Genomic DNA, 20,386 nt, shown 5'->3' with positions numbered 1-20,386 from the left:
CAAAGAAACACACAACCATAGGCAACCTTGTTCCTATATTTCATAGTCTATCTGGGAAAATCCACTCAAACCCCTCTGAAAGAAAAGGCTTCTTTACTAGGCTTTACATTTATTTCCAAAACGTCTAACTATGGGTGCATACGCCATGCAGAGATACGTATTCAATATATTAAGCCCTTCCATACTGCTATGTTTGCCGGTCTACACCTTATGACGTGGAGAAGTGAGAGACTGTTGACAAAGTGATATGAAGAACCCAGAGGTCAAGCTTTCTCCAAATATTAAAGGGTTGCTTCCTGTATAGTTAAGCCGCACTTTAAGTGAGCCAGTCCTATTGGTGGTTGTGTAATGGTGTGAAGGAACAACTGTGCAGCCCCTACAAGGAAGCAGTGTGTGCCCTCATTACCTTGTTAATGCTGCTTTGTCAAGCCACTGTTATGGGGCGATAGGTTAATACCAGCTAAGCTTTATTTGTTGTTCCCCAAAAAATGCTTAGCACATTTAATGTATAGAGTTACAGGCTTGTTGGCCCCTGCTTTACGTCCTCCTTCCACCCATAATGATTTAGTCTGAGGAGCTGTATACACACATTGTCCCTGTGTCGTCTGTTTCTGTGAGAGCCAGTGTTGTGTGTTCTATTAAGAGGCAGTGCCCTATACACATTGGTAGTACTTGCTGGAAAGAATTGGTCACCCATTTCATGAAACGGTATCAGTCACAATGAGACCTGTTCTCATGACTTTTCTATTTAAAAACACACAGGTAATTCCACAAATGACCCAGCTGGCACCACAACTCTATCAGCTAACCCTACGACGTATGTGTTCTTTTGGAGCGTCAGTGTTGAGGAAAACGTCATCCAGGACAGCTACCATGGTAGAGGAATGTGTCCCAGCACTCAGTAAACACTTAACCTCTTGGAGTGTCAAGAGACCCCCACCAGACCATATGGACAGCACATAGCAAACCACCACGCTTTACATTTTTCCTGCCTGGTGATGTCACAGTACACTCACAATGTATCCATAGTTGTAATAGGAGCCAGTAATCCCTATGCCACTACTGTAACTCTGTAAGAGAATTGGCCTTCACAATGCTCTTACAATAAGAGTGAAGGACACTACAGTATATCAGTGGAACCCTCCACAACAATGAATGTGGAACAGCATTGGTTTGTTTTTGCACTATCTCTGGATCTCTCTGGGTAATGTACTGTACAGGAGTCGATCACTCTTATCTTGTCTCTGCCCACAGACAGACCTCATCAGAACGCCCAGCCAATGGAGCTCTGACGTCCAACTCGCAGCATGTGGTCTACGAGGCCGTGTGTGGGAAAGCAGGTGGGTCTGACAGTCCACACACATGCTCCCCTCCCTGTTTGTTGCTTGCCCACTGGTGCTGTAGTCCTTGGGCAGATGGTATGCCCTCTCCATGCCAGTGTCAGTGATCACAGCCAGGCATAGTGACCATTCTTCCATCGAGGACTGATCAACACCATTTTGATATTTCTGGCCTGACTGCTTCAGACCGGATCTGCAAGCAATGACAAGAGTATAGCTATTGTAAGGCTCTTCTCATTGTGCACAAATCCAGGCCTGATGGGTCTGTTTCAAAAGATTTAGGGGGCACCTGACTGTATAAATACATAACTTTCTACTACAATGGTGATCTGCTGTTTGATCAGATAGGCTCCATGTATCTAACTATAGAGGTCAGATGACTGCTAGTGGATGAGTGTGATTGACATTTCTCTTTTGTAATGGGATCTAGTAGTGGGATATAGACACAGTTTGGGCATTCCCAGCTGTTGGCTGTGCTTCCCATCCTAATTGCTGTCCAGCCACCTAAATCCCTGGCCAGTTGTGCCCCAGAAATCACACATGACTGAGCAGGTCTTTCATAGTAAATGGAGTATGTGCATTTTGGTCTCGTTGTGGTATTGCATTTTGTTATTTTATTGCTGTTATATTAACATTATTCAATTTAGATTGATGTCTGCAAATTGTACATTTGGTTACTTATACCTTTTAGAGTGTGTGCGCGTCTACCGCCTTCTCATCCTGCAGTTGCAAAACTCTTTCCACCCTGGAGCCTGAGAAAGGGACTGGTGGAACTGTTGAGTTTATTGCAGTAACAGTGATATTAAGCAGTTTTAGCGGATGCACATCTGTTTGTCTGATCAGGGCCTTTTTCCATAGTCCTTCTATACGTTAGCATTAGTGTATCACACCATTCATCATGTGAGCGTCACACTTGAGCCGACCAAGAGAAACCCAGATCAGCCTGCATCTGTCCAAACGGAGCTGGAAAAAGACAGCAGCTATGCACCAACCCAAAAATGTGTGCCACCAGAACATTTATTTTTTTCTCCGATTTTCTCTCTTCAAAGTATGAAGGTTGGCGTAGGTTAACAAACATCTTATAAAGTCATCAATAACTGTAACTGGATCCGTGGGGAGCAGCTCCTGAATTTCATGAATGCATTTTTTTCCATAATTTAGGGCACCAGGTTGGGGGAAATGCCTGGTGACTCCAATACAACGCGAAGCAGTTAGCTTAGGAGAGAACAAAAAAAAAGTCAGTACCAAACCTTTTAACAAGCCAGCCCTGGACCAGGTTTAGCCATGCATTGAGAATGGAGCAGTCCTGAAGCCAGCGCTGGTATCGTTGGTGTTATGCCCTTTGTTTTTCGAGAGGACATAGCTTTGTGGGGCTTAGGAACGCTGCCTGCCCAGTGTCCCTTTGTAGTGAGGTGACTGGCCTCCTCTGATCCACTCTGACAGGGAGTTAGAATGGGTCCGAACAGACAGCATTCTCTCTGATCAGCTGTCAGCCAATATTAATCACACACTCGCTCTCTCTCTTTTCTCTTTCTCTCTCGCTCACTTTCTCCTCCCTCTTTCTCTCTCACACTCACTCTCTCAACCCCCACTCTCTCTCATGCTTTCTCCTCAAATGAGGACCTATCAAAGCTTATGAAAATATGTATACCTATTGGTCCCAAATGGTCTTTCTCTCTTGAAGTGGGTGGTGCTACACAGAAGGCAGCTGAGGAGAGATTTATTGTATTCTGTTTGAGAAGGAAATGAATGCTGCACTTGTGTCGTTTTAGTAGGAGACCGGTACAGAGTAATAGTTCTGCCATTTTGTTTTTGCTTTGCTAGCCAGGTTTTTCCAGTTTTGCTTTGCTGACACTTTGCAGTTGAAGACAATTCTAAGTGAACCAAGTAAAGACTCTTCACTCTCATTCTTCTTTTGTCCAATTCAGAAAATTCCTGGTTTCTCACAGGTATCTAGTGTTCTTTATCAGTCTCTCTGTTTGGTGGCTTTGTTTCATTAGTGTTTGTTTATGATTTTGATTTATGCATTACTGTTGGGGATAAAGGAAGGGGAATATTGGCCTTTCTCTCTTTTGCTGAGCTAGAAAAAGCTGCTTCCAGCGGTCATGTCATCGGATTGCAAGTCTGGGAGATGTTTTCGTTTTCCAGCTCCATCAGGCCCCACGGTGTAAAAGAGCACCAAAATAAACAGTCTGCCGAGAGGGAATGAAAGGGAATACTGTTTGGAAGCACAAATACAGCAGCTCGACCTGCACTTGGAATTCCTTTTCTACTGGATGCCTGGCGCTGGGCCAGGCGATATGCAAGGGGTGAGGGGACAGCAGGAAAAGGGCTGCTGCCCAGTGGCTGCCTGGGCGGCTCCACTCATACCTGTATTGGCCATGAAAAGTAACACAGCCGTACCATGACATTTTGCCAGCGGATTCCTCTTTCTCTCCATTGGTTTTGCACGTTCCTCCGAAACGTTTTAAAGTTCAAGAAATATTTCTACATCCAATACCTCATCTAATTTTATTTTCAGAATTATCCTTAGACTAATTATTCTCCCTATAACAATTCAAACATCTAGCAAACTGGCGACCCAGGGATCCCCATCATATGTTACCAAAAAAAAGTATTGTCTTATCAGATGAATGGCAAGTAGAAGTAATCAACATTTTAAAATTAATAGATTTGGTGGACAGTTTCTTTTGACCTCCCCACAGTTCATTGGAAGAGGAGGTGTAAACTCTAACATACAGTGCCTTCAGAAAGTATTCATACCACTTGACTTATTCCACATTTTGTTGTTGAAAAAAAAATATATATACTGTATATCACCCAGTTTGGTCAGACGTCCAGCTCTAGGCAGAATCTGGGTAGTTTCATTTCCAAGAGCACCACTGTAGAAATGGTTTTATACCCTTCCCAAGACACAGTATATGCCTCATCACAGTTCTACCTCGGAGATCTACGGACAGTTCCTTGGACTTCATGGTATTATTTCTGCACACACTACCCCATAATGACAAAGTGAAAACGTGTTTTTAGAAATGTTTGCAAAGTTATTGAAAATTAAATAACCTAGTCATTACTTTGTAGAAGCACCTTTGGCGCCAATTATAGATTTGAGCCATTTTGGCTATGTCTTTATCAACTTTGCACATCTGGATTTGAGGATTTTTTTCCAATTATTTCTAGCAGATTGTCTCACTCTCTGTTAAGTTAGATGGCGAGCGGTAGTGAACAGCAATCTTCAAGTCTTTCCACAGATTTTTAATGGGATTCAAGTCTGGGCTTCAGCTGGGTGTTGCCTTTGGCTGTATGCTTCGGGTTATTGTCCTGTTGGAATATAAATCTTTCCCCCAGTCTAATGTCGTTTGCAATCTGAAGCAGGTTCTCATCAAGGATTTGCCTGTATTTGGCTCCATGCATTGTTCCCTCTATCCTTACCAGTCTCCCAGTCTCTGCTGCTAAAAAGCATCCCCATAGCATGATGCTGCCACCATGCTTAGATGACTGGTTTTCTCCAGACATATCGCTTTGCATCCATGCCAAAGAGTAAAATGTTTGTCTCATCAGAACGCAGAATCTTTTCCCTTATGAGCTCTGTCTTTCATATGACCTTTTGCAAACCCCAAGCATGCTATCATGTACCTTTTTCTCAGAAGTGGCTTTCGTCTGGCCACTCTCCCATAAAGCCCATATTGGTGAAGTTCTGTAGAGACGGTTGTCCTTTTGGCAGGTTCTCCCATCTCAGCCAAGGAACTCTGTAGTTCTGAGTCGTCTTTGGGTTCTTGGTCACCTCTCTGACCAAGGTCCTTGCTCAGTTTGGTCAGACGTCCAGCTCTAGGCAGAATCTGGGTAGTTTCATTTCCAAGAGCACCACTGTAGAAATGGTTTTATACCCTTCCCAAGACAGTATATGCCTCATCACAATTCTACCTCGGAGATCTACGGACAATTCCTTGGACTTCATGGTATTATTTCTGCTCTGACATGCACTGTCAACTGTGGGACCTTATAGACAGATATGTTTCTTTCTAAATAATGTCCAAACAATTGAATTGGCCATAGGTGGACTCCATCTATTTGTAGTGACATCTCAAGAATGATCAACGGATATTGAATACACCTGAGCTCAATTTGGAGTGTCATAGCAAAGGGGTGTGAATACTTTCAGTGCCTTCAGAAAGTATTAACACCCTTTTACTTTCTCCACATTTTGTTGCGTTACAGCCCGAATAAAAATGTTAATTAAATTGATATTTTATGTCACTGGCTTGCCCACAATACCCCATAATGTCAAAATGGTATTATGTTTATTTTTTATTTTTTACAAATTAATTTAACATGAAAGCACAAGTGTCTTGGGTCAATAAATATTCAAACCCTTAATTATGGCAAGCCTAAATAGGTTCAGGAGTAAAAATGTGCTTAATAAGTCACATAATAGATTTTATGGCGGTCGTTCAGTGTAAGTCTCTAAGAGCTTTGCACACCTGGATTATACAATATTTGCACATTTTATTATTTTTTAAATTATTCAAGCTCTGTCGAGTTGGTTGTTGATCATTGCGAGACATTTTCAAGCAGCTTTTAAGTCAAAACTGTAGCTAGGCCTCTCAGGAATATACAATGTCATCTTGGTAAACAACCCCAGTGTATATTTGGTGTTTTAGGTTATTGTCCTGCGAAAAGGTGAATTTGTCTCCCAGTGTCTGTTGAATGCAGACTGAACCAGATTTTCCTCTATGATTTTGCGCATGCTTAGCTCTATTCCATTTCTTTATATCCAAAAATGTTCCCTTGCCCAGGACAACCATATCATTAAAATGATGCATCCACCACCATGCTTGAAAATATGAAGTGGTACTCAGTGACGTTTTGGATTTGCCTCAAACATAATGCTTTGTATTCAGGACATAAAGTTCATTTCTTTGCCACATTTTTAGCAGTTTTACTTTAGTGCCTCATTGCAAACAGGATGCATGTTTTGGAATATTCGGTACAGGCTTCCTTCTTTTCACTCGATCATTAGGTTAGTATTGGGTAGTAACTACAATGTTGTTGATCCAGCCTCAGTTTTCTCCAATCACAGCCATTAAACTCTTTAACGGTTTTAGTCACCATTGGCTTCATGGTCACAAATCTGAGCGGTTTCTTTCCTCTACGGCAACGGAGTTGATGGCTGACGTTTTACGTGTTCGTAACCGATTGTGTTTTTATGTTTTATTTTGTTAAACTTCTTTTTTAAACTTATTTTGTACATAATGTTGCTGCTACTGTCTCTTATGACCAAAAATAACTCTATTCCGCCATAAGCAAACAGGAAAACGTTCATCCAGAGGCAGCGATCCTAGTGGCCGTGGACTTTAGTGCAGGGAAACTTAAATCTGTTTTACCAAATGTCTATTAGCATGTTAAATGTGCAACCAGAAGGAAAAAAATCTCTAAGCTCTCCCTCGCCCTCCATTTGGCAAATCTGACCATCATTCTATCTTCCTGATTCTTGCTTAGAAGCAACAATTAAAGCAGGAAGCACCAGAGACTCGGTCAATAAATATATATATTTTTTAAAAGTGGTCAGATGAAGCAGATGCTAAGCTACAGGACTGTTTTGCTAGCACATCCTGGAATATGTTCCGGGATTCTTCCGATGGCAATGAGGACTACACCACATCAGTCACTGGCTTCATCATGTCGTGTCTTTGGCTATGCCGGATTAAGTGATATGACATGCTATTCTATAAAATCCTTTCTCCGTAATTAATCTTGAGAACATCAACAAGACGCTACTGCCTGGGAGGCTCAAGCTTTGGTGCCTACAGTTTGGACTTCTCCCCCGGGTAATGTGGCCACTCACCGTCTATGAGGTCCCAATAACAACAGTGGAGAAGATGGAGCGAACCATTATCTCATACGTGAAGAAATGGCTGGGTGTCCCACGATGCCTGAGTAACATCGGCCTCTATGGCAAAGGGGTCCTTGAACTACCTCTTACAAGTCTAACGGAGGAGTACAAGTGCTTTAAAGTAAGACTTCAGATGACATTGAAGGACTCCAAAGACCAGACCATTAGCAAGGCTGCACCTCCCCTACAAACTGGACGGAAATGGACATCATCCAAGGCTGTGCAGCAAGCAACATCAGCCCTGAGACACCAAGACATTGTGGGGAATATCCAGCATGGAAGAGGAGGCTTTGGCCTGGCAGCAAGCAAACCAACGTTCCATAAGGCAACAACATCTGAACGCAGGAAGCTGGTGGTCGAGGAGGTGCGCAGACAGGAAGAGACTGCAAGAAGTGCAAAGGCTGTCTCTCTTGCTAAACAAGGGCAATGGACGCGGTGGGAAGGCCTGGAGAGGAGAAAGATCAACTGGAGTGAGCTTTGGCAAATGGAGGCAAGCAACATCAGCTTCATCATGAGAGCTGTTTATGATGTGCTTCCATCACCAAAAAATCTACATCAATGGTATAGCGAGGACTCGACCTGCCCCCTCTGCCCAGCTCCAGCGACTCTCAGGCATATAATGACAGGTTGCAAGACCAGCCTCTCACAAGGCTGCTACACCTGGATGCACAATCAGGTCCTCAAGAGCCTGGCTGCAGCACTTGAGACCAAGCGTAGTGCAAACAATTCATTACCTCAAAAAACAAGCAATCCCGTCAAAACAACAACATTCACCCGGGAGGGACAGAAAAGGCCCAAGTATCCTCCTACGAAGCCAGAAACTGGACACCTAGCAATGGCCCGGGACTGGAAGATGCTTGTCGATATTGGCCAGCAACTAATTTTTCCATCTGAGATTGCTTCTACCAACCTTAGGCCAGACATGGTACTCTGGTCCCCTTCACGAAAGGCTGTGTACATCATAGAGCTCACAGTCCCGTGGGAAAACTCTGTTGAAGAGGCCTACGAGCGTAAGAAACTGCGTTACACAGAGTTGGCAGCAGACGCAACTCAGCGTGGCTGGAATGTAAAAGTCTGGCTAGTTGAAGTGGGATGCAGAGGATTCGTGGCTTCTTCCACCATCAGGTTGCTGAAAGAACTTGGAATCCATGGACAGGCTCTGCGGCAGACCGTCAGAGCAGTTTCTCAAGCAGCTGAAAGAGGCAGCCAGTGGATCTGGATCAAACGGAAGGACCCTTGCTGGGCTATAACTTCATGACCCCCCACCTGAGAACCCAATTCAGATCCCTCCAACTTGAGGAGGGCATATGAGGTATGCGGTCAGCTGTAGGGCTGGCACAGGGAAGAGGACGCCCCTGCCTTGCATAGTCCCGTGGGACATCTTAATTGGGCATGGGACACAAGCTAAGGCTTGATCACCCTTTAGCTGGCCACCTTTGATGAGGGTGTTTAGTGATTAAAGGCCGAAACACCCACTGATTCGAAGGCACACTACTGAGGATGTGTCCCAAAATTGACATCTTAACCCAGTCTAAGAAATAAATCTCCCATGCCACTCTGTCAACATCACGGCAAATCTCATGCTAGTGCATTCCATCTATTGGCACAATGGACAGTTTTTAACATCTCGTCCCGTGTTTTATGATTCTATTACCTGATTGCGCTAATCATGTAAATGTAATTAACTATAAAGTCGGGGCACCACAAAATAATATTTATAGAGCTGTTATCTTCCGACTAAACTCTTAAAGACCTAGTCATATTTTACATCAATAGCAGTCACTATTAATCGTCACCTTATTTCAGTCTCATCTGAAAGTTGTAAATTCTTGGTTATCTTCACAAACCCTGGCTAACAAGTTGAATCAGCACTACAAAATTGGGTTTAATTATTTATTTATTAAATACCTAACTAATCACACAGCATTACATATACACAGAATGAATCATACCTTTATTACAAATGATGTCATAAAGGAAAACATCCCTAGCGGACGGAACAGATATGACAGCTGGTTACACAAAGAAAGTGGGTTGGGTTTGAGTGAAAGAGCGGGAAGACAGAGGAACAAAGGGAGAAGCTGTGCTATCGTAAATACAATATCCTATGCATTCTAAATTACCGCCCATTTGGAAAAGGAAAATGCAATACATTTTTACTCTGAGCTGCACTTCAATAGGTTGGTGGTATATGGATGGCCGTGTTGCCCAACAGAGTCCTCTGAAGAGTGTCTCTGGTGGTGAATGGGAAACATTGTAGTGTCGTCACTGTGTGGTAGACGGGATACTCTGTCTGTCCTTTCCTAGCCCACGTTTTTAGCTGCTGTTGCTAACTCAACGGCTAGGATGTCTCACTTCTTTAGTGAATAAGAGTTCAAAGTTCATACCATTCATAACCAAAGCTCCCGCTGAGGTTGGCTTAGTTCCGTAGTTGACATGTTAGTCCTTTTTAACGTATGGACCGTCGTCCTCACGTCCTCGGAACAGGAGGTTACATTTTCGTCAAGGCCTTATATAGTGGAGGGAGAAGGGTGTGTTTCACAGTCTACAGCCCATGTCTCTTCACAGGGGCGGGCCACTGATTGAGCAGAGCCCTAACCTTATGAAAACCCAAATCTCTCATTTGAAAGCTAAAATTACATTTAATCTCTTCACCAATCATTTTATATTTAAACATTTGAATTGCACAACAATTCCATGTGAATCTGATAACTATGTGTAGACTTTCCACTGTACCGTTTATGTCATCCTATCATTGATGAGAATGTCTCAGATGACAACCGAACTGACATCATATTCATTAAGTACCACCGCATATGTTCAACTGGTCGGATTACCAAAATATGATTAATTTCTCCCCACGTTTTGATGTTCCCAGAATCTCGGTTAACCAAGGGATTTTCAATAGTCACATCAGTAGCATAGAGAGAGGGAAAACAGGGGGGAGATGTATTTATGACTGTCATAAACCTAAACCCAGGCCAGCGTCATGACAATCAATAAGTGCATTGATGACGTCACCCCCACAGTGACTGTACAACCAATACAGCAAGTGAATGTAAAAAAAACGAACCGACTCATTCACTTGCTATTGAGTGAAGACTTTTGACTCTTTAGTCTCTTAACTTGTCAGCCCCACCCTCACATTTTTCACTCTGCTTTTCCGTTTTCTATTGCACTCCACACTGCCCTTTCCCACCTGGACAAAAGGAACACCTATGTGAGAATGCTATTCATTGACTACAGCTCAGCATGCAACACCATAATGCCCTCAAAGCTCATCACTAAGCTAAGGACTCTGGGACTAAACACCTCCCTCTGCAACTGGATCTTGGACTTCCTGACGGTCCGCCCCCAGGTGGTAAGGGTAGGTAACAACACATCCGCCATGCTGATCCTCAACACAGGGGCCCCTCAGGGGTGTGTGCTCAGTCCCCTCCTGTACTCCCTGTTCACTCATGACTGCACGGCCAGGCACGACTCGACCACCATCATTAAATTTGCCGATGATACAACAGTGGTAGGCCTGATCACCGACAACGATGAGACAGCCTATAAGGAGGAGGTCAGAGACCTGGCCTTGTGGTGCCAGGACAACAACCTCTCCACATGATCAAGACAAAGGAGATGATTGTGGACTACAGGAAAGTGGTGTCAGAGGAAGACCCTAAAATTCCAGCCACCCTAGTCAGACTATTCTCTGCCGCCGCACGGAAAGCGATAACGGAGCTCCAAGTCTCGGTCCAAGAGGCTTCTAAACAGCTTCTACCTCCACAAGGAAGGAGGAAGAGCTTGGTTTTGTTTGGAAAGTTTGTTGTTTAAAATTATATTGGAATGTTCTTGGTTGCTACCTAGCTTCTTATGTTGGATCCACGTAGTTGGCATCAGTTGCTGGGACTGCTTGTATCTTTCCAGTGATCCTGCCGACCAAGGACCGGTCTGAGGAGCTATTTGGCATCGCAGCTAGCCTAGCTGCTAGCTAGCTGGACATCAAGCTAGCGAGTCAAGTGTTATTGAAGTGTTGTGGTTGCAGGTTCACTTGGCACATCGAAACCTTTTCTTTTGGGGGGGTGTTGCTATAGGCCACCATGTGCCAACAGTCTGTATCTAAATAATATGTGTGAAATGCTTGATAGTGTATCTGATGTAAACAGAGAGGTCTACTTTCTTGGGGACCTGAATATTGACTGGTTTTCATCAAGCTGTCCGCTCAAGAGGAAGCTTCTTACTGTAACCAGTGCCTGTAATCTGGTTCAGGTTATTAATCAACCTACCAGGGTGTTTACAAACAATACAGGAACAAGATCTTTCACATATATCGATCACATCTTTACTAACTAATGCTGTCGAACATTGTTCTAAAGCTATATCTGTATCCATTGGATGCAGTGATCACAATATAGTGGCTATATCCAGGAAAGCCAAAGTTCCAACAGCTGGGCCTAAAATAGTGTATAAGAATTCATACAAAAGATTTTGCTGTGACTCTTATGTGGATGATGTTAAAAATATTTGTTGGTCTGATGTGATTAAGGAGGAGCATCCAGATGCTGCGCTTGATGAATTTATGAAATTGCTTCTTCCAATTATTGATAAACCTATACCTGTTAAGAAACTGACTGTTAGAACTGTTAAAGCTCTACTCCATCTTTCATCGAATCAGATGGCTTATTCATCATCATCTAATGTTTCCAATTATTTTAATGATTATTTTATTGGCCAAGTGGGCAAACTTAGGTAGGAAATGCCCACGACAAACAGTAAGCAATTATATTCATGCATGAAAAAACAAATAATGAAAGAAAAGCAGTGCATTTTTTAAAAGTTAGTGTGGGAGAGGTGGGGAAATTGTTAACAATCAATAATGACAAACCTCCTGGCATTTACAAATTAGATGGAAAGCTACTAAGGAGTGACTATAGTCAGCCACCATCCTATCTGTCGTATTTTTTATCTGAGCCTAGAGGAAAGTCTTTGTCCTCAGGCCTGGAGGGAAGCCAAAGTAATTCCGCTACCCAAGAGTGGTAAAGTGGCCTTTACTGGTTCTAACAGCAGACCTATAAGCTTGCTGCCGGCTCTTAGCAAACTATTGGAATTTTTAAAATGTTTTAACCAAATACATTGCTATTTTTCTGTAAACAAATTAACAAAAGACTTCCAGCATGTTTATAGAGAAGGGCACTCAACATGTTCTGCACTGACACAAATGACTGATGATTGGTTGAAAGAAATTGATAATAAGAAGATTGTGGGAGCTGTACTGTTAGATTTCAGTGCAGCTGTTGATATTATTGACCATAACCTGTTGTTGAAAAAATGCGAGTGCAAAGGCTTTTCAACCTCTGCCAAATTGTGGAATCAGAGCTATCTATCTAATAGAACTCAAATGGTTTTCTTTAATGGAAGCGTCTCTAATGTCAAACATGTAAAGTGTGGTGTACCGCAGGGCACCTCTCTAGGTCCTCTACTCTTTTCTATTTTTACCAATGACCTGCCACTGGCATTAAACAAAGCATGTGTGTCCATGTATGCTGATGATTTAACCATATACGCATCAGCAACCACAGCTAATTAAGTCACTGAAACCCTTAACAAAGAGTTGCAGTCTGTTTTGGAATGGGTGGCCAGTAATAAACTGGTCCTGAACATCTCTAAAACTAAGAGCATTGTATTTGGTACAAATCATTCCTTAAGTGCTCGACCTCAGCTGAATTTGGTAATGAATGGTGTGGCGGTTGAACAAGTTGAGGATAGTAACTTACTTGGCGTTACCTTAGAATGTAAACTGTCATGGTCAAAACATATAGATTCAATGGTTGCAAAGATGGGGAGAGGTCTAGCCGTAATAAAGAGATGCTCTTGCTTTTTTGACACCACAATCCTAAAAGCAAGTTCTGCAGGCTCTAGTTTAGTCTAATCTTGATTATTGTGTGGTCCAGTGCTGCAAGGAAAGACCTAGTTAAGCGGCAGCTGGCCCAGGACAGAGCGGCACGTTTTGCTCTTAATTGTAATCGGAAGGCTGATATAAATACTATGCATGTCAGTCTCTCTTGGCTAAGAGTTGAGGAGAGACTGACTGCATCACTTCTTCTCTTTATAAGATACATTGTGTTAAATCCCAAATGGTTTGAATAGTTAACTTACACACAGCCATGAAACAATCATTTCATAGTCCCCAAATCCAGAACAAATTCAAGGAAATGTACATTATTATATAGAGCCCTTATTGCATGGAACTTCCTTCCATCTCATATTGCTCAAATAAACCGCAAACCTGGTTTCAAAAAACAGATAAAGCAACATCTCACGGAACAACACCTCTCCCCTATTTGACCTAGATAGTTTGTGTGTATACATTGATATGTAGGCTACGTATGCCTTTTTAAAAATGTATGTAGTTATGTCCTTGAGCTGTTCTTGTCTAATAATGTTCTGTATTATGTCTTATGTTTTGTGTAGACCCCAGGAAGAGTAGCTGCTGCTTTTGGGACCCTAATAAAATACCAAGTCATAAAACCCCTGAACATCTAATCAAATGGCTACCCAGGCTATTTGCATTGCCCCCCACCCCCATTTTACGCCGCTGCTACTCCGTTATTAACTATGCATAGTCACTTTAATAACTCTACCGACATGTACATATTACCTCAATTACCTGGACTATGCGGGGCCGCCGCACATTGACTCTGTACCGGTACACCCTGTATATAGATTCGCTATTGTTATTTGACTGCTGCTCTTCAACTACTTGTAACTTATTTCTTATTTATATTTTTTTATACTGCATTGTTGGTTAGGGGCTTGTAATTATGCATTGCACTGTTGTATTCAGTGCATGTGACTAATAACATTTGATTTTAGTTAGGAAGGACAGCTTTTAATTTTATTTTTTTTACCCTTCTACCAATAGGTTCCCTTCTTTACGAGGCATTGGAAATCATATTAAACACTATTGCACACAGTGAGTCCACACAACCTATTTTGTGACTTGTTAATCAAATTTCTACTCCTGAACTTATTTAGGCCATAACAAAAGGGTTGAATACTTATTTAGTCAATACATTTCATATTTTTCATTTGTAAACACATAATTGCACTTTGCCATAAAGGGGTATTGTGTGTATGCCAGTGACACACAATCTAAATGTAATCCATGTTAAATTCAGGCTGTACCACAACAAAATGTGGAAAAGGTCAAGGGGTGTGAATATTTTCTGAAGGCAGTATATACACTGCATTCAGGAAAGTGTTCAGACCCATTTGACTTTTGACACATTATGTTACGTTACAGCCTTACTCTAAAATTTAGGATTTTTATTTATTTAATATATCTACACACAATACCCCATAATGACAAAGAAAATGTGCAATTCTTTGCAAATTAAACAAGCACCTTATTTACACAAGTATAAAGACCCTTTGCTATTAGACTTAAAATTGAGCTCAGGTGCATCAGGTTTCCATTGATCATCCTTGAGATGTTTCTACAACTTGGAGTCCACCTGTGGAAAATTAAAATGATTGGACATGATTTGGAAAGGCCAATACCCATCTGTATAAGATCCCACAGTTGACAGTGCATTTCAGAGCAAAAACCAAGCCATGAGGCCGATGGAATTGTACCTAGAGCTCCGAGACAGGATTGTGTTGAGGACCAGAACTTGTGAAGGGTACCAAAACATTTTTTGCAGCATTGAAGGTCCCCAAGAACACAGTCACCTCCATCATTCCACCAATCAGGCCTTTATGGTAGACTGGCCAGACGGAAGCCACTCTTTAGTAAAAAGGCACATGACAACCCACTTGGAGTTTGCCAAAAGGCACCTAAAGGAGACTCAGACCATGAGAAACAAGATTCTCTGGTCTGATGAAATTAAGATGGTACTCTTTGGCCTGAATGCTAAGCGGCACATCTGGACGAAACGTAGCACAATTCCTACGATGAAGCATGGTGGTAGCAGCATCATGCTGTGGGGATGTTTTTCAGCGGCAGGGACTGGGAGACTGGTCACAATCAAGGGAAAGATGAACGGAGCAAAGTACAGTGAGATCCTTGATGAAAACCTGCTCCAGAGCGTTCAGGATCTCAGACTGGGGCGACTGTTCACCTTCCACAGGACAACGACCATAAGCACACAGCCTAGACAACACAGGAGTGGCTTCTGGACAAGTCTCAATGTCCTTGAGTGGCTCAGCCAGAGCCCAGATTTGAACCCGATCTAACATCTCGGGAGAGACCTGAAAATAGCTGTGCAGCAACACTCCCCATCCAACCTGACAGATCTTGAGAGGATCTGCAGGGAAGAATGAGATAATCAGACAGAACAACTAGCCTACATCAGAAACCGGCAGTGTTTTTTAAAAGATGGATCCCTAAATACAGGTGTGCCAAGTTTGTAGCATCATACACAATAAGACTCAAGGCTGTGTATATATATATATATATATATATATATATATATATATATATATATATATATATATATATATATATATATACAAAAGTATTTATGTCCAAGTAAAACGAGTCCTATATTGAGCAAGGTAGAAGCCACTGCTCCAAAACCACCATAAAAAGCCAGATGAAACATATATATATATATATATATATATAGTTGAAGTCGGAAGTTTACATACACCTTAGCCAGGAGGAATGGTCCATTCCTCCTGACAGAGCTGGTGTAACTGAGTCAGGTTTGTAGGCCACCTTGCTCGCACACGCTTTTTCAGTTCTGCCCACAAATTTTCGATAGGCTTGAGGTCAGGGCTTTGTGATGGCCACTCCAATACCTTGACTTTGTTGTCCTTAAGCCATTTTGACACAACTTTGGAAGCATGCTTGGGGTCATTGTCCATTTGGAAGACTCATTTGCGATCACGCTTTAACTTCCTGACTGAATGGTCATTATGGCCAACAGTTCTATTTTTTGTTTCATCAGACCAGAGGACATTTCTCAAAAAAGTATGATCTTTGTCCCTATGTGCAGTTGCAAACCGTAGTCTGGCTTTTTTATGGTGGTTTTGGAGCAGTGGCTTCTTCCTTGCTCAATATAGGACTCGTTTTACTTGGACATAAATACTTTTGTACCTGTTTCCTCCAGCATCTTCACAAAGTCCTTTGCTGCTGTTCTGGGATTGATTTGCACTTTTCGCACAAAATACGTTCATCTCTAGGAGACGGAACACGGCTCCTTCCTGAGCGGTATGACGGCTGCATGGTCTCATGGCGTTTATGCTTGCGTACTATTGTTCAGAAAGATGAACGTGGTACCTTCAGGCATTTGTAAATTGCTCCCAAGGATGAACCAGACTTGTGGAGGTCTACAATTGTTTTTCTGAGGTCTTTGCTGATTTCTTTTGATTTTCCCATGATGTCAAGCAGAGGCACTGAGTTTGAAGGTAGGCCTTGAAATACATCCACAGGTACACCTCCAATTGACATAAATTATGTCAATTAGCCTATTAGAAGCTTGTAAAGCCATGACATAATTTTCCGGAATTTTCCAAGCTGTTTAAAGGCACAGTCAACTTAGTGTATGTAAACTTCTGACCCACAGACATTGTGATACAGTGAAATGATCTGTCTGCAAACAATTGTTGGGAAAATTCCTCGTCATGCACAAAGTAGATGTCCTAACCGACTTGCCAAAACTATAGTTTAACAAGACATTTGTGGAGTGGTTGACTTCAATTGAATATATATATATATATATATATATATATATATATATATATATATATATATATATATATATATATATATTTGCTTGCAAAAGGAAAAAAAAAATGTTGTTTGACATTATGGAATATTGTGTGTAGGTTGATGGGGGCGGCAAACAATATAATCCATTTTAGAATAAGACTGTAATGTAACAAAATGTGGAAAAGTAAAAGGGTCTGTATATTTTCAGGATACTCTGTATATAGTTCAATATCTTTTCTGCATTCTTTCTATCTGGCTTTGGTCATTTAAAGTTGAGACTGTTTTTCCAATTGGAAGCTGGGGATGATTAAGCCATGATGGTATGCGGGTCAGATTGGAAATTTAGCCAGGATACCAGGGTTAGCACCCCTACGATAAGTGCCATGGGATCTTTAGTGACCACAGAGTCAGGACACCCATTTAACATCCCATCCAAAAGACAGCACCCTGCACAGGGCAATGACCCCAATCACTGCCCTGGGGCATTGGGATATTTGTTTTTAGACCAGAGGAAAGAGTGCCTCCTACTGGCACTCCAACACCACTTCCAGCAGCATCTGGTCTCCCATCCAGGACCAACCCTGCTTAACTTCAGAGGCAAGCCAGCAGTGGGATGCAGGGTTGTATGCTGCTGGCAGTGGGATGCAGGGTTGTATGCTGCTGGCAGTCATTACGATAACGCTAGTTAGCATATGCACGTGAAACTACCTCTGACTCCCTTCATACTGGACGCAGGGACATAAAAAGTATATCCATGATGGTATTCTGTTGCAGCCTGCGATATTCATGAAATTCTTATTTTTCACACACAAAAAAATCCCAACTAACTTTCTTCTCCCAAAAGATATTAATACAAAAAAATTGCAGACCCCTTGGAGTACCTCCGCATACCCCAGGTTGAAAACCCCTGATCTAGCATAATTTTGCAACCATTAGCAAAATAAAATTCCATATATAACTTTTAAAGTTTAGCTCAACTCCTCACACTATTTGTATTTGGCATTGACCCTAAATGCTCTTTTTCTTAAGTGTAAGATACACCAGTTAGCACTATGGCATACTTTCTTCCCCAGCTTCTTCCCTGACCTGTTTCTAACTACTGCACACTGAAGATTTGGCCTTGAAAGCACAAGATTCGATGTTCACCCAATGTAGTTATTTAGTTATCTTTAGTTACTTAGTTATCTTCTTTCCTCTGCAGGTCTTTCTGGGTACAGCAAACTGTTTCAGGGACAGGGGTCCAAGCTCAGATGACAGCGAGATAACCAGAGAAAGGACGGGAGCTATGGCACACCATCTTGCCGACAGAGGTGTCTCTGCATGTGACTACAGGTGCATGCTGGGTAGGAAACAACTTAAGGATCCCGCTGCTGTGACTGTATTTCTGACACACACCAGGCCCTGTTACTGCTTCTATATGAAGGAGACATGCAAGAGGATAGCCAGCCCTTTCAGGAATCCCTGGGCCTGACGCAGGTCAGGATCTGTTGCACAGGCCAGGACTTTCCAGTGGCTTTCTGTATCACCCAACCCCTCCCACAGCCCCAACTCCATAACCCTATCGTAGCAGTTGTCATCCCTCATTCTCCCCATGCTGTCTGTCTGTGTCTATGCCATGGAAAGACTTCAGTGACAGATACCCAGCAACAGCTGGTTCCCACCAGAGGCCCCATGGGCACTATCACTGGAGCTCAGAGTATAGTCTTAGTACATTATAGCAATTACTGTACAGGCAGAGAGATGTGCTTTATCACCCCCTTCTGTCTCATTTTAAAGACATGTTTGTGGTGTAGGGAAGTTTGGGTACAAGAGAGAAACTGCAATTGACCAATATTTTAGAGATTGTCTCAATGATCTTGTTTTACTGAGAAATGAGCAAGTAAAGGAAGTGTTGTCTGGTGAGGCAGGCTTGATGTTGTGCTTGGGAACCAACCATCCCATTCTCTCATGAATGAATTTATCAGAGAGTATCACAAACAGTTGCCAATCCAGTTATGTTTGGTCCTTGTTTATGTATACTGATGGGTTTCCTCTCTCTTTGTGAAGACTTGTTACATTGGCAAGCAGGACACTTGCATGAGTTGTATTGTTGCCTTTACAGTTCTCATGTTTGCACTCCCTTGTTTGTCTATACTCTACAGTAACATTATATACCAGACTTTTCCCACTATGAACTGTAACAAGGTGTACATCTGTTATACTGCCATTCTTTGTGCGCTCTGGCTTAGTAATGTGCAGTATACTGTTAGACCTGCACAGTAATGTTTTTAACGCAATTGTATGTTACAATACCTTGCAATCAGTCGTTTCGGACTGTAATGCAATGACAATGTTGTCCATTTGTAGTGTGTGCTCTTTTACAACCTGAGGGAAAAAGCTATTGAACGTGTCTCATGGCCCCTGTGCTCAGAGCATGGTGATGAAGGGGTCTACCTATGCAATGCCATCTTTTGTATAGTAAACATACTCAACCCTCCTTTCCACAGAGGGTTCTACCTGGAACCCCAAAAGGTTATTCAAAGGGTTCTGCTATGGGGACAGCTGAAGAACCCTTTTGTCTACGAGTGTGTGCCAGCATGCTGTTATCGAGTACAAACTGGGGAAGAACATATGCAGCAGTGGGTTGGGTCATGTATTATTGAAAGGGAATACTAAGTGTGGTAGCCTTTTGCATGTGTCTCCCCAACTGCTGTATTGTGAGGGCCAAACTTTGGGAACCATCAGTGACCATTTGCAAGCAAGACCATTAATATCAGTAGCAGCCAGTGTCGTCTATATGTACTGTAAATTGTTGCATTGTATACATTTTTTATTTAATTAAAGGTTGTCAATCAAATCAGTTTCCTGCACCTCAAAGTGACCTAGGGCCTAGTTCAATCAGATCCAGCGTTAACTGGCGCTAGCCGACACCAGCATAGCTGATGTTGTGGCGGGCTCGGGAGTCAAACTGCATTGAGCTGTCAAATCGGTGAGCAGCTGCTTTTGTGGTGATTGTCACAAAGCCAAACCCGTCCCACTCCCATTAGAAGTTCAGAATGAGAAAGTGTACTCTATATAGAAATAGTGACGTTCAAATTGAAAATCATTAAACAAAATTAGGATTTCTATCAGCCTAATAGAGTTGTAGACTAAATCTCACATTCCAGTGTTTGAACTTGTAAACAACACTGCATGGGAATCATCTCAATGCGACTCCATGCAGCCAATGGCAATGTCCACTTTAGGTATAATGCCAGGAGCCGTTGTGGATTTGAGCGCTTTAACCTAGTTCCACCTCCGACACGTCAAAACATCATCTATGCGGATTTTTGCTAAAGATGATCTGATTGAATCTGGCTCTTCATCACTAGTATCTCAATATGGATAGCGGTTGAGCTGGGCAAAAATGCATAATTTATACTGATACACACAAATGATGATTATCTAAAGATTTTGGAAAAAAATATACAT

At 42.2% G+C, this 20,386-nt stretch overlaps 1 protein-coding gene across 5 annotated transcripts in view; it reads left to right on the top strand.

The window, feature by feature from the left end:
• Positions 1 to 20,383, top strand: part of ttll5 (tubulin tyrosine ligase-like family, member 5) — a 91,657-nt gene extending 71,274 nt beyond the window's left edge. For 4 of the 5 annotated variants that reach the window (XM_035742858.2, XM_052486209.1, XM_035742856.2 and 1 more), the window contains 2 exons: positions 1,255 to 1,340; positions 18,138 to 20,383. In XM_035742858.2, the coding sequence (XP_035598751.1) occupies positions 1,255 to 1,340; positions 18,138 to 18,190 (139 nt within the window). In that variant the 3' untranslated portion in view covers positions 18,191 to 20,383. The other variant, XM_035742859.2, reaches the window with a different exon arrangement.
• The last annotated feature ends 3 nt before the right edge of the window (positions 20,384 to 20,386 follow it).

Source organism: Oncorhynchus keta, chromosome 29 (assembly GCF_023373465.1).
Source record: "Oncorhynchus keta strain PuntledgeMale-10-30-2019 chromosome 29, Oket_V2, whole genome shotgun sequence".
In the NCBI taxonomy this organism is placed as follows: Eukaryota; Metazoa; Chordata; class Actinopteri; order Salmoniformes; family Salmonidae; genus Oncorhynchus; species Oncorhynchus keta.
Note: the sequence above shows the minus strand (reverse complement) of the source record. Positions and strands in the feature narration are given on the sequence as shown.